The sequence below is a fragment of the Chiroxiphia lanceolata genome, chromosome 1 (assembly GCF_009829145.1).
Source record: "Chiroxiphia lanceolata isolate bChiLan1 chromosome 1, bChiLan1.pri, whole genome shotgun sequence".
Classification (NCBI taxonomy): domain Eukaryota; kingdom Metazoa; phylum Chordata; class Aves; order Passeriformes; family Pipridae; genus Chiroxiphia; species Chiroxiphia lanceolata.
Window position 1 is genome coordinate 34208916 of NC_045637.1, and position 15484 is coordinate 34224399.

Consider the following 15484-nt stretch of genomic DNA (forward strand, 5'->3'; position numbering starts at 1 on the left):
GTCCAGCAAGTATTTGCTTTGAAGTCTTCACAAAAAAAGATCTATACCATTCATGGCATTAAAAAGTTTTGAAATCTGCTGGTTTTCAATCTATCTTTTTGTCCTGTCATTCCATCAACTTCATCTAAACATGCCTGAGGTCTGCAATAAGTAGTCGGATGAAAATGCTTATAATAAACAACAAGAAAAATAATACCTAACACCAGATATAAAATAGTTAAGATGATCACAATTGTAAAATGTATTTCCTTGATAATGGAAGGTTTCCAGAACACATATACAAACAAAATACCTAGAGTTACTACAGTGTGAGTAGCATAATAAATAGAAATGCAAACTTTCGTTCTTCTCTCCTTTATGTTAAATAATGTAAAAATTAGAATTATTCCAACTACAGTTCTGTACAGATATTCCACCTTCTTAGATTTGCAAAATGTTGTACATTGTTTCAAAGTCCAAATGAAGCCACAGATCCAAAGAAATATCAGCAGAATTACAGAAATTGTAACACTCAGTAGAGTGATAAGTGAAATACTGAGTACCCAAGAAGTGATGGTAAGCAGTTTATAGAAGAGATACATGAACTTGGAAGGCACACGAAATTCACCTTTGTCAGGCAGAGATTTTCATAATGACATCTGATAATCAACCATTGAAAAGGAGATACCACAAAAAAGACATAAAAATGGCAGCATCTAGACAAAACACAAGGAAAAATGTTAAACCAGAGAAGAAGATACTTACTTTACATTATAATATCTGAATGAAGTTTTGGACAAGTTTATGCTTCTTAACACTTTACCACAATTTTATATTTACTCTGTGCTCCAGAACAAGTCACCCTAATTTTAAGGCTCACTTTAGTTACCTAAATCTAGGCATCTGATACCTGTTTGGTATGCCTGTGTTATCCTGCCCAGCCTATGGTTCTTAAAGGTATTGCCTAAGTGACTTTTTATAGTGATTTGATAGCAATTAGTTTTGCCATGTTGCATGAGGATGTAAATCTGGACAAAAAGTTGTGGTGTGGTCTTAAGAAAAGCCTTGAACACTCTGAGCATGTTAATATCAGTCACTGTGTCAATAGCTTGTTTTTTAATGAAGTTGGAAGGATCTGTTTCTGAAGCATCCCCACTGCTTTTTAGTTTAAATGCAGCTTGGCAGCCATATTTCAAAGCAAACCAATACCTAATAAAAAAAGAAAACTGATTAGACAGCAGTTTTTAGAAGAGAAACCCAACAAAATTATATAGTCTAACAACAACTTTTCCCATTTCATTTTCCACTGATATTTATCTTTGAATGTAATCTAGTATCTTCTACTAAGCTAAAATTTTTTCTGATATCTGTCTGGTATCAGAGATATCAGAAAATCGTTTAAGCCCAGCAATACTGTGCAATATAAAAACTAACAGAATCAGACTTGTCTGAATAAAGATTACAAGCTTTGTTTTGTTAGGTTCTTATTTCTTTAAAAGTACTGCATTTCTGAAAATTCCCTTAGCATCTCTCCTCAGTCCCTCTTTGGGATACTCATTCACTTTTTTTGTATCTTTCTAAGAGTACTAGTGAATATCCAGCTCTGAACATCCACATCTATGTAAGTATAGTTTAGAGCCATAAGCCTCAAGTATAATCCTTGATGAATTGCAAACATATAACAAACTTTTTTAAAAAAAAATCACTACAGTGTTACTTTCTAAATACTCAGGAATATAGCAGTGGATCACAGTCTCCTTCTGCTTACAAAGGGAGCTAGGAAGAATTCCTGACTCCTTCAGGGGTTATAAGTTTAACACCTTCAGTATCTTTAAAGATCAAATCCTTTGACCACAGGGGAGACAGCATCAGGGGTTCTTCCATAGCTACAACCAAGACAGCTGGGATTGGCAGGTGCTTGGTTAAGTGCATGCTAGAGGACTCATAACTTATTCCCTGATATGTTAAAGCATGTTGACCATACAAATGAGAATTGCAACATGGAAGCATTGGTAGGAGTAGGTGTGGAGCAGCTATGCTACTATTAAAGAGCCTTAGAGGAAGAGCCTTTGCTCTTCTCCTTGCAGAGATTCATTGACCGCATCCCTGCCATTCAGGCTGATTCCTGATTCCATGAGCTGGCTCTAGATCCATTATTTACTCCCAAAGGAAACCCTTTTCTACTTTTATGTTTTTGTATGTTTTTCTTAGTATTCTCTGAATAACCACTCATAAGTAAAGAACTGAACTGTTTGGCAAGGCATCTATAGCTTTTTCCGTTTATAAAACAATTAGTATTCCAAAACATATGGTTCTCATCTGAGATGTAAACATCTGGAAAGTTTGCAATGTTTTCAAGAAAAAACAATTGGGTAGACTGATCTGCTAGTTGTCCATGGACTCACTCACCAGAGCCTGTGTTTGTCCAAGCAGCAAGAAGTGGAAACCAGCTGCACAAATTTCAAGCCACGGAGCTCACAGCTGAGGAGGCAGGTGATATGCAGGGCATGTTGTAAAAGGAATATTTTAGCTGGATGCACACCTGAAATCACTTGTCAGTTTTTCGAAGTGCATTCCTTCTGAGCACGGTATACTAGGTTTATATTGTTATAAGATGGTATGCTATAGTACACCATGAAGTATACTCCTGACTGTATATAATACATTGGGTTTTTTCTAGAAAAGTCAAAATATTTCTATTGCTCTTTAACTATATATTAAGCACAGTGATGTTCTCTGAGCTCCATGTGCCTTTGTCACTTACTGTAGTTCACTGTGAGAAATTTTTCATCATTTAAAAGTATCTTGCGCTTACACTCCCATTGTCATCTGCCCATTTGGCATGCAATAGAAGGACATTTTAGGAAGGGTTCATAGCCAACTTTTAGGCCTAGTGTTGGACAACTGCATTCCCAGCCTAAGGCAAAGTTCAGTCCATACTAAAGAGTAAGTCAGGTTCAAATTTTCTCCTTTATCATGCCCATGGCTCACCTAAACCCTGTGCCTGCTCTGACCCTATCATAGTTATATTCCTATAATCTATTTTCCTATAATATATCTATTGCTGTAGAAGCTCTGTGCTTCAACATTCATAAACTGTAAAAAGTCTTTCCAAAAAGGTACTTCAACTCTAATAAAAAGACATTAACTGAAAGTATTGGATTAGTTATGTATTTTAAGTAGATGTCCATCTTAAACTGAAGGTGAAATGGGTATGTCAGTAATACAGACAAATGCAGGTTTATAATTTACTTTTTCTTCCTCTAAATTCATTACAGAGAATATGTTTTTCATTAATTCAAGGTATATTAGCTACTTGGAAGCCAACAGAGTAAAAACCCCACAATTTCTTTATAACTGGAATCATCATATGTGAATGGTAAAGAATTATCAGTTTCTAAATATCATATTTGCTTTGACAGGGGAAAAAAAGGTTTCTGCCTTTGCAGTGTTGCTTTGTGGAGAACAGAGATGATAGGGTTCCTACTTGTTATAAAAAATCATGGAAGCACAGCTCCACCATCTCTCTGTTCTTGAGATGCTCCTACATTTTCATCATCATTTCATAAGGGATGAAATTTGCTCCTTATCTCCTGTAAAATTAGGAAGGCTTTGTCTCTGACTGGGAATTCACAGAGGTGACAGCTATTTGGTTTTGTTGCTTCACAGCATCACAGCCTTCACATGTGACAGGCAAGCTGCCTTGCCAACGTTTCCATATCACATGCTTCCTCTCAGATTTCCAGTGAGGACTTTGCAACACAATCCCAGCATTACACTACACATCCCATCTCATCACACACTACACTGTTGAAGATTTGGGTGCCATTTAGAAGTTCATACAGGCAGGGTGTGAGCAGCCTGGCAGTAAGGATTGTCCTGTCTAAATTCTGGTCACGCTGTCTCAGTATTCAGCATAATATAAATCATATAAATCCTTAATCAAAGGAAAAATACTCTCTGTTGCATACTAAACTTCACCTTCTAAGTATCAAAATACTGGGATTAAATCCACGAAACTGATGCAACTAAGTCAGGACTTAGGTCAGTAAATATATATTAAGAAAATGTGATCGAACACAAAGAATCATAGAATAGTTTAGATTAGAAAAGACTTTAAGACCTTCAAGTCCAACCATTGCTCTAACACTACCAAGTCCACCACCAAACCATGTCCCTAAGTGCCACATCTACATGTCTTTTAAATAGCTCCATGGTTGGTGACGTCACCACTTCTCTGGGCAGCCTGTTTCAATACTTGTCAAACCTTGCAGTGAAGAAATTTTTCCTAATTCCAATCTAAGCCTTCCAGGGGCAAGTTGAGGCTGTTTCCTTTCCTCTCATCCTATCACTTGTTACTTGAGAGAAGAGATTCACCTGCACCTCACTACAGCCTGCTTTCAATTGTGGAGAGCAATGAGTTTGACACAGGCTGTAGGGTAATGTAACCTCAGCGACACCTCCAAGCTAGATGAACCATCATACTTGCTATTACTCAGTTCCACTTGCAGAGCCTCACACCTGTTGTGGCAGGACACCTGTGAAGGTAGTCACAAAGACACACCTGGGAAGGAACTTGTTGCCATTGCCCCGTAGCCTTAAGTCGCTGTGCTCAGCCAGGTGGAGACAGGATAGGGAATTGTCCATATCATGTCCTGTGACTGTTGGGCCTGTCTCAGGGAAGGCCAGGTGTGATTCTATCTGTCTGCCCCTCCCTGATACTCCTCAGCCTACTCACTTCCTCACGGAGCTCTGCCACTGTGCAGAGGAATTCCTTTACCTGGATGCACCTCCCACACGTGTGCTCACTGCTGCCAGCTGGTACTAACTCAGAGCAGGACCCACACTGCAGCCCAGCACCAGGTATTAACAGAACATCATCTATCTTGGCTCTGAATTTTTCTCATTGTCTTTTAAAAACATGTAAGTAAATAATCTCAGATTCAGCAAAACACTCACATTTACTCTCATGCCTCATGGATTTAGAATTAATCTTTACAAATATGCAAAAAAATCTTCCATCTGCCCCTTTTCATAACATCAGGGCATCCTGATGCTACCTTTAAGCATCAAGAGACACAATAGCACCTGCCAGTGTCACAACAGCTTCTGCCTGTATGGCCTTCTATTCTGACAGCAAAGGTTAGGAATTGCTAAAATTTAGTCTCCAACAGGTGTGTCCTTGACTGATGCTGCAAACTGCTACACATCAGATGGCTCCAGAATTCATATGGTGCTCTAGGGAAATGTCCTGCTTTCCCACATTCCCTGACTGTGTTATTGTTTTGTTATCTGTTATGTCACAGATTGTTCTCAATTCTACCAACATCTGTGTGAACCACTCAAATTGGTCAGGCTGAAAAGCATTGTAGTCGACATACTTAATATATACTTTACCAACTTAATTAGGTTTCCTTGCAGAGAATAATATTTCACATAAAATAAGATTGCAGGTATACATTCTTTTCATTAAAAGAAACTAAAGCCTTATTAGATATGTAATATTTTTATTTAATTTTCCTTTTTTTAATATATATATGTATATACATAAGTGTATACACATATATGATTTTCATATTTATTACTTAGCATTGGCAGTGTGATAAGATAACCAAACTGATTCCCATTGTGCTGTGCACTGTACAAACATGACAAAGTTCCAGTAGCTAAAGGGTACCAGCTTGTAAGTCACCAGTACCTCAAGGGAGCCTAGAAGAAAGCTGGAGAGGGACTCTGTACAAGGGTATGTAGTGATAGAACAAGGCAGAATGGCTTCAAACTGAAAGATGGTAGGTTAGCATGAGATATTAGGAATGAAACTCTTTCCTGTGAGGGTGGTGAGACACTGGCACAGGTTGCCCAGAGAAGTTGTGGATGCCCCATCCCTTGAAGTGTTCAAGGCCAGGTTGGTCCAGTGGAAGGTGTCCCTGCCCATGGCAGGGGACTTGGAGTGAGATCATCTTGAAGATCCCTTCCAAATCAAACTGTTCTATGAGTCTAAGTTCCGTGCTTCCGTGCAGCAAGTAATGTAAAAGGCATATGAGAAATGGAAGAAGCGAAGAAAGAAGGGAAGAAATGAAGAAAGATAATTTGGTAAGTCAAACATCCTAAATTCACTGGCCAAGACATATTTACTGGGGAGGCTCCCATTTTCATCTGTAGTTCAGGTTCCTGTCCCAAATGAGCTTCTGGAGAAGCTCATCTTGACAAGTATGACCTGACTCATGACAGAATCTATTTTTATCCATTGACTGTATCCTTAGACCTGAGAGACTCATTGTCTAAATTAACTGCATAATCAGATGACTAAGAGGTAGGACATGAGAGAGTTGTACCTTGATATTCCAAAGAAAACACATACAATAGGAAGTAGCTGGTCACAAAGGTACAAGCACAAATGCCAGCTTGCTGTTATCAGTTTATACTTTACAGTATGCATTTCCAACCTGCTGAATTGTGAGGAGTGGCTGAAAGAACTTTGCAACTTATACGTATCATCTTGGAAGTTTTCCAGGTGTAAGTGACAGCATAAGAGAAAATATCATTTATGCAACAAAGAACAGGAGATCTAGTAGAAAACACTATCAGTGCAAAGGGCAAAATAATGTTTGCTACGTAATAAGCCACTCAGAGAAGATGGGGCTAATTCTGGAAAGAAGATTCAAAAGTTATAGAAATTCATGGTAAGACGTATTCATTCAGGAAAGGGTATGAGTTCAGGTAAGTCCAAGAGTTTTGTGGATTACCTTAGAGTTAAGGTAATTACCTTAGAGCTAAGCAAAGATTCCATAATTAACTCAGTCTCTGCAGAAGTACTGCTGGAAGTGTTCTTATATGCAGCTATTCATTTCTCTACTGAATTTTGGTTGGTTTTCTACATATGGTTAGATTCTCAGGTTCAAAAATTACCTCTTACTTCAGCTGTCTCAGCTGTTTAGTGTGCATAACATCACTTTGAAAACTTATATTTATCAGTTACAACAGTACTACACTATAAAGCAAGCAGTTTTATTACATATGCCTTATCAAAAAGCTGATTAATCAAACAGAACTGGATTGTGAATGATAAAAATTATTACTTAAAAGTAAATAAAAGAAGATCTGAAGGTACATCAAAACCTGATAAAATTTACCCTGGCAAAAGCAGACAAAAATCTCCTTCGTTTCATAGTAATTGTTAAGGCCAGAGCTGGTCTTATCCCTGAAGCCATACTAAGCATTTCTTAATAACTGTCTTAAAGGAACATGATTTCTCATTTTAAGATAAATTTAGAGGTTTACGTACCTTATAAAAATTCCACAGTGAAAGAGATGAACTAGAAAAATCCATTTCAACTTCCCAGTATCAGTACCTTCCCAGTCGTTTTTAAACCATTCATAACTAAATATCTGAGTTACTAATGATGAAAGACCTCTAAAACACAGTGTCAATATACTCCAAGAATATTGTCCTTGACAGAAATATTTACTAGCTACCTAAAAGTCCACTCCAATATCAACTACATAAATTATAATTCCGCCAACTAAAACAAAAAAATTCTGCTTAGTAAATTTCATCATGTGTTAGACTGCCACTTATCATTCTCTCCTCACTTCATGTAAAGGAATCTAAATGCTTTACTACAATAGAGTCTTTTTACTGATGATATCACCTGCTCATAGGGCTCTATACAAAGGAAAGTTGGGTTATGCATTTTTATTATGGCAAAGGGACTTGCATTTTTGTATGTTCTTGATTTAAATATTAAATTAACTTCCTTGATACATATCTATTCTGGAAAAGATAAATGTAAATTGTCTTTTTAATTGGTGGAGTCATTCTTCATTAGTGGTTCCTAAAAACAAGAAGAAAAAAAATTAGCAGTAGCAATATCTCCCTCATTTAAAGTATCATATAGCAAATTCTTTAAATTTTCACAACCATTTAAATAGGCAAACACAAAATGCAGAATGTAATGAGATATCAGTGAACAATCAAGCCAAGAGAGGTGCATTTCTGAACCTGCTGAGGTTACTCTCCCAGCCAGTGATTCTCCACTCAGGCAGCTGTTGAGATAATTCCTAACGGTTGCAAAACACTAAGAAACAAGCAAGTTTTTAAAAGCAGTTTATGGGGAAAAAATTTATACCTTTCCAGGACTTTCTTAACTTCTGAGCTCTTCTCCTTTACTGTACACAGCACAAAACATTGAGAAAACTTCTGTCTTGAGTGCACACAATTGCATCAGAGTACACATCATTCTGCAATTTCCAACTGCATTACTGCATTTGTGTGCATACAGCTAGTGGTTTTATCATTCCTGCTCTGTTTTCCACATGCAGCAAGAAAGTGCTGAATAGGATTGCAGCTCCTCTGTTAAAGAGGCTTGTAATGACCTGACCTGCACCAGTCTACACCTCTTTGAGAATTGTCTCCCAAGCTGTGTGAGAAGTAGCTACATGCAGATGATCTAACTACATAGTCCACTACAAATAGAATTAATTCGCAGTTTGAACTACATTTACACTGCCCAACACTGCAAGGATTCTTTTGACTTCTTTGGGTAGTCCTTAACACGTTTTTCCTCTGTAGATCTTTGGTATTTGCCAGGTGAAACAGAAAAGCTATATGACAGTACATTCTTTGTCTCATTCATGTCCAACTGTGCAAAGCTAGAAAATTAAAATGACAAAATCCCTTATTTCATTTACGTGTCTTAGGAAAAAGATGCTGGCAGCAAACACAAAGGATGGGATGCAGAACATGGCAACCCCACTGGGTTTGGGGTGGTGCCAGTGCGAAACAGCAGCAGACAATACATGGGGAACAGCTGGGCCAGGGATCTTAGAGCAGGGGAAGGGCATGTGTAGGCAGGTCCCTTTGGATTTTTGTGAATTCAGGCACACTGCCACAGAGGAATGAAATGAGAGAATTGGTCAATAACTCATGAACAAAGGTAATGACTATTCTTTGCTTGTGTTAACTGGGCTCGTCTATGCTGTGACCCAGGTACAAACCCAAAAAAGAGAATTTAAGCTCTTAATTTCCTAATAAAGACAAGTGGAAACATAACAGCCTGAAAAGGTGCTGAGTGTCTAAACACCATTTTTTTGGATCTAGGCCTTAGCTTTTTCTAGCCTCTCATTCTATCTCCTACTTAGGTTTCATGTCCTGGTCCAGGCGATCTTTCAGCTGGGATAGTTGGAATCCTTACACTGTTCTTTCCTATCCCCTACAATAAAATACCACTAATGTCTTTGAAAGACACTAATGCAATTTATATCCAATTCACATTTAGATTTTCAGAAGTGGATTTCACTACAAAGTCCAACATAAACTAAACTTTGTGTTTACAAACACAAATAGACAAGTTAACCACGAGCCAGCAATGTGTCTGTGTGGCCAAGGTGGCCAGTGGCATCCTGGCGTGCACTACAGAGAGTGTGGCCAGCAGGTTGAGGCAGGTTATTGTACCCTTCTACTCTGCCTTGGTGAGGCTGCATCTGCAGTACTGTGTCCAGTTTTGAGCTCCCCAGTTCAATAATGACAAGGAATTACTGGAGAGGGTCCAGCAGAGGGTTATGAAGATGATTACGGGCCTGTAGCAACTCTTTCAGGAGGAACAACTGGGAGGGTTGGGCTTGTTCAGGCTGGAAAAGAGACAACTGAGAGGGGATCTTATTAATGCATACAAATATCTTAATGCCAGGTGTCAACAGGATGGAGCCAGACTCTTTTCAATGGTGCCCAGCAACAGGACAAGGATCAACAAGCACAGACTGAAACACTGGAAATTCCATTTGAATATAAGGTAAGACTTTACTTTAAGGTGAAAAACCACTAAAACAGACTGTTCAGAGAGGTTGTGGATTGTCCTTCTATGGAGATACTCAAAACCTGTCTAGATGCAATTCTGTGCAACCTGCTCCAGGTGAACCTACTTTAACAGGGAGGTTGGACTAGATGATCTCCAGAGGTCTCATCCAACCCCAGCTGTTCTGTGATTCTTTGAAATGTTTTATATTTGAAAACTTGTGTAGGAACCAACAAGAATTTATTGCTACTGTTCATTCATGAAAATTCCAAAGTAAACTGTATTTACTCTACATAACATCATATCATTCTGCAAGTTGACATACCACCTTTGTCAAGCTGTACACTTTTTTGTAACAAGAACATTATGCATTGCTTTTAGAACTGATTAAAACCAAAACCAAATATAAAACCAAACCAAAGAAAACAAAACCACCCTGGTCAGGTCCATTATCTGACTGCTGCAAGAAGCACAACAGCAAAAGGTTAGTTAGTCAATAACTGGATTCAAACAGAAAGTTTTTTGGAAGGCAATTTATGGCCAAAACAGGTAGTATATCAAGGTTCACACTTAATGAGTAATACTGTACTAGACATTCCAGTGGCAAGGATTAGCCTCCAATTTTGCACCTGAAATAAATAAAAAAGGTAACTGGATTCATCTCTCTTTACAGCCTCACCATTCTTTTGTATCTGAGCACTTCACAAATAAGAAAGAAAGTTTTATAGGCTATGTCCAGACTCCTCTGAAACAACAGCAAGAAGAGTAGCTGTGAGCCAGGTGATTTCTACCTCTGACAAGCCTACTGTCCAAACTGCTGCCACGCCAGCAGTCTGCAGACCTGTCTGGACATCTTGGTGGTAATATGAAGCCATCAGGTAAGCTAAGACGAAGAGCCACACCAAGCGTGGCAGCTTGCTTGCTGTCTCATAATTATCTTGAATAAGGAATCTAGTCTTGAAACAGCCTTGGAATGGCTGGTAAGACACAGGATTTACATTTTGCTCACAGTTACCTGAAAAAAATGCTACCAGAGACTCACAAATCTGTACTGACAGATGTCCAATGTCAGTTCCAAGTGCAAGCACCAATGCCTACTCACAGGTGCACCTGCTCTCGGATGAAATCGCTGTTGAAGATCTCAGCCTTTAATATCCCCTATATTTTATGCATGACAGCACTCCAAAGAGCATCATGGTCTCATGTACAAGGCGGGGTTCAATTAAGTGCCACAGGAGAGAGTGTCTTGTATCACTCAGAACTATATTGTCCCTGGTCTTATTAAACATATGAGATCTAACCTGACAGGAGCAAGAAGAGTAAAATGACTGTCAGTCAGCATAAATATAACTGCTCTAAAAACTGAAATACTTTAAGAGCATCATTTTGTAATAAAGCAGAAACAATAAAATGTGATTAGAAAAATCCTTCCTTTTTCACTATGCATTTAAAATTCTATTAAAAAATGCAGGGTTACCTGAATACTGGCCATGGATAGAGGTTTTTTCAGTTCAAAAGTTGTAGATTTGCATATTTGCAGGTTTCCCATCCATACCTTTACAAGACTTGCAATCCAAAGAAAGTTAAAGGCCTTACTGATATAACACAAAGTGAAACTAAATTCATATGGAAACCATGTGACACAGTTAATGATTTGCTATCTGTAAAAAACTGTCATTCTTAAGAATATATTCTAAAAGTTCTATTTTAAAAACTTTAGAAGTCCCTGTCTATAGTTAATATTAAACTTAACAAATTATAAAATTCCTTCAATAAATTAAGTTTACTCTATAAAAATTAAAAAAAAAAAACACTTTTTTTGCTATAGTTGAAAACTGTAGTACAATGCATTCTAAAAAAATGTACAAAAAGCTTTTCTGTGCAATGATACATGAAGAGTCCGCACATCTCCAAGGACAAATGATTAAAATTGTTTTCCTCTGGTGAAACTACAGGTGTTTGCACGAGTCTGCTCCAGCTGAGCTCTTGGCACTCAACATGAAATTTTTATTCATGTTTAAAATAGCTGCAGGGTACAAGGTGCAAGTGTTGTGATTCTGCCTCGATGACTGTGCTGCACAGGATGATGCACACCCTCAGCCAGAGCAGTCTATAGCTTTTATAGCTCTAGACTAGGAGGACAGGAGGTACAATCCTATCTTCATAGCAAACATAGTATCAGTGCTTGCCTTTTCTTGTGCAACTTCCTGCTTCCCCCTTATAGGTCAGAAACACGCTACCCCTAAGCAGTCCTTGCAGTGCTTGAAATACCATTATTTTCATGTCATCACCTGAAGAACAGAATCACTGGATCAAGTGAATTTTCCAAAGCTAAAAAACCCAGTGCCTGAAGACAAAACAGCACTGCATTATTCCTGGTTCAATTGGCCTTCTGAATAAATGCAGCAGAGGCCTTTCTGCCTGTGCAGAATCATCTTGGGGATGATTCAAAGATAACAGGCCTACTGTGTGCATGCCCAACAAGCTCTTTGTAATAGCTGTGAGCAACATGAATTCACTAATTAAAAATGCAGTTGTATATTGCTCCACAATAAAATCCCAGGGATGTCAGAGAAGAAGCAGCTCAGCGATTACAATGACACCTGTCCCATAAATGGCCAAATGAATACAAGCATTCTGTCAGAATATAGCTTTTGGAGACGATATTTCTTTTAAACTCAGATTAGGCTACTGCGTGGTTTTGCAGCAAATTGAACATCTGACACCAACATAAACGTCTATAATATTTGCAGAGAAAAACAAAATAGTTTCATTATGCCAATCCTGCCTTGCTTACTCCTGACTTGATTGTTCCACTTGCAGAAGATCCATTGGAATGGATTTGGCCACTGGTTCTTCACAACATTCACTTCACTGCAACCTCAATGGATGAGACTGCAAGAGTAGCTGCAGACAAGATGAGACAGTGGCAAACTGACTGGACTAGACTATTTACAATTAGCAGCTTTTACCAAGACTGTCCCTCTCTTTGGATCTGGGCCAAATTTGAAAAGCACCTGCTCTCCAGTACAACATGGGGTTTTTTTAAACCCTATAAAATCTCTATTGATCTTAGTCAATTATTAATATCATTCCTTTCTGTATGAAAGATGTTAGTTATCTGAGATATGCTCTCCTTGAATTATAAAAATGTACGTAATTTAGCAGCAGAGCAATAAATACATTGTATACTACATTTGGTATATAGTTTTACATTCTTTTAGCTCCACCACAGCTTTTTAAAATTTGTAATAGGCTTTCCAAGCTATTTGCCCAAATAAAAACTAAGCTACAGATTTAAATCAGCCACATCACAAATCCACTGTTGTGACCTTTGTTATAATTTAAAAACGACAAAAACTCTGTAGCACAGAGAGAGAGGTGAGGTTTGTGTATCTCATTCATGGAGTGTAAATCAAGCAGCTCACAAGCTAAATTACAGGCTGGATAATTAATTTGTTTTCTGGTTAGACTCGGCATCAAAGCAAGCACATTTCTAAATTGTGACAGATCTCCTCTGGTATTCAGTACACATCCTTTTATGTGGTTCCAAAGGGGTAGGAAAGACCTTTTCTCTCTGCATTGATTAGTGTTAACAGGACATTGAACATTTTATCTTTGAATTATTTCAGACATTGGAAACCAAGGTCCTCACTGGGATAAGCATAGAAATACCCAGGATGAAATGCTGACCTAAAAAATTTCTGAAGATTTATTGTGTGTCTTTACTTTTGATACTTTCTTTGCAGTCAAGGAATGTTTTTGCCATTGGTATTAAGGGACGTTACCCAAGAAAATGCATGGCTTGAAAGAATATATTGGTTGATGACTTCATCTCAGTGTAATAGATCCCCCTGTTTCTTCATGAATTATTCCTGTAGAGTTGTACAAGCTGCCAGCAGTTTTCTATCATCACAGCTTCTTGGTACCCTGCTACAGCAGAACTCCTGGTCACCTGCCCAGGGAACCCAAAAGTATTTATGTTCTGAGCAGCATTAACATACAGGTTTTTAGGAGAATCTTACAAAGTCACAGAACAGCTGTGGTGGGAATGGACTGCTGGAGGTCATCTGGTCCAACCTCCCTGCTCAAGCAGGGCCACCTACAACAGGCTGCCCAGGACTGTGTCCAGATGGTTTGTTAATACCTCCAAGGATGGACGCTACACAACAGCCCTGAGTAACCCGTGTAGCACTTGGTCACCCTCACACTGAAGAAGTGTTTCCTGATGTTCAGAAGGAACCTCCTGTGAGCAGTTTATGCCCATTGGCTCTGGTCCTGGCACTAGGCACCACTGAAAAGAGCCTGACTCCATTCTCTTTGCATTTACCCTTCAGGTATTTATAGGCATTGATGAGAACCCCTGAGCCTACTCTTCTCCAGGCTGGACAGTCACAGCTCTCTCAGCCTTTCCTCTTACAGAGATGTCCCAGTCCCTTCAACATTGCCTCTAATCATCTCCCATAAATCTGCTGATCTGACTTTTTACATTTTCTACACTATGTTGCCTCTTAACGTAGGAATCTTGTAGCCCATGGCCTTCCTCTCTGCAAAATCTTCTTCACTTCTGTTTGGTTTAAGGTCTCTTTACTTATCTCTGTACCGGATAAAAAGCATAAAGAAAGAAATATTCTGCAAGTACCAAGAAATCTTACTTTTATAAACAGCATCTATAATTGCATTAAAATAACTTCAAAATCTACCGACTAAAAATCCTCTCAACAAGACTTACATGTACCAATGTCTATGAAGATAAGTCTGTCAAGACACTTTCTATCTACTATTCAGTTGATTCTAACTACTACAGAATTACATGCCTGTGCTTAGTTCTATTAGGCCTCTACACAGCCACAGTGGAGAGGCATTTATCCTCAACATTTACAGTTAAAATGTGGAAGAAAGTCAAGTGCCAGTACTCAAAGATTTCTTGAGTGCTAAACATTCAAACAGTGACACGGTGGGATTTTCAGAAATACCAATCTGTGTCTCACAGTTATTACAAAATTAATCTTCCATGATACATCACATTGTATATTACCAACAATCTCTTTTTAGGTTTATTGAAACTCAGCTTTTTTTTTTCTCTTTTTACTGGTAGTCTAACACTATCTACTGCAGAACATTTTTCGCCTCAAAATTTTGTCTTAACAATGTAAAACAGAAGAGAGCGCTACAAGAACCTCAGGATATACACTCATATTTTCTTGTACCACATTAGAGCATAACAGCAAGACTTTCACTACATGCCTATTAACTTCTGTATTTGAAGAGAAACAACAGACTTTTTAAAAAGATGGGCTTGTACAGGAAATGAAGATAATAGAACTTGTACTTCGTTTTCCAAAGGCACCATTGCTGCCACCTACAGATGAAACAGATTCATAGCTCCTGCTAAATAACTGGCACCTTACTATTTCTGAGTAATCAACAGGTAAAATTCAGATAAATAATTTCAGAAACCTTCTCTAAACTCAGAATTGTCTTAAAAGTAGAAAACCACTTAAATATGCAATTTGCCTTGGGTTAGGTAGTAACTTCTAATGACACAGCAACTAAAGACTGAAAATGGGTTGAATATACCAACAAATAGCTACAAATTAAGCACAATAGGGCACCTCAGGATTAGGTAAATTCAGGTCTAGTCACGGTTGCTTATAAAACAATATAGAGGCAAATGATATGGGATGAGATTGGAATATTTTGTATAGGGT

At 38.2% G+C, this 15484-nt stretch overlaps 1 protein-coding gene and 1 long non-coding RNA gene across 2 annotated transcripts; one reads left to right on the forward strand and one right to left on the reverse strand.

Moving 5' to 3' along the window:
* Positions 1-238: 238 nt before the first annotated feature.
* On the reverse strand, positions 239-12847 carry XKR9 (XK related 9). The gene is given in 5 exon segments (XM_032704438.1): positions 239-697; positions 967-1188; positions 7265-7814; positions 11251-12064; positions 12571-12847. Coding segments are annotated over 3 exon segments (549 nt in total). The 5' UTR covers positions 7540-7814; positions 11251-12064; positions 12571-12847; the 3' UTR covers positions 239-645.
* LOC116795098 lies at positions 9399-12953 on the forward strand. Its single transcript, XR_004359964.1, has 3 exons — positions 9399-9770; positions 10447-10651; positions 12597-12953. It is a non-coding gene; the product is annotated as an uncharacterized LOC116795098 (long non-coding RNA).
* The last annotated feature ends 2531 nt before the right edge of the window (positions 12954-15484 follow it).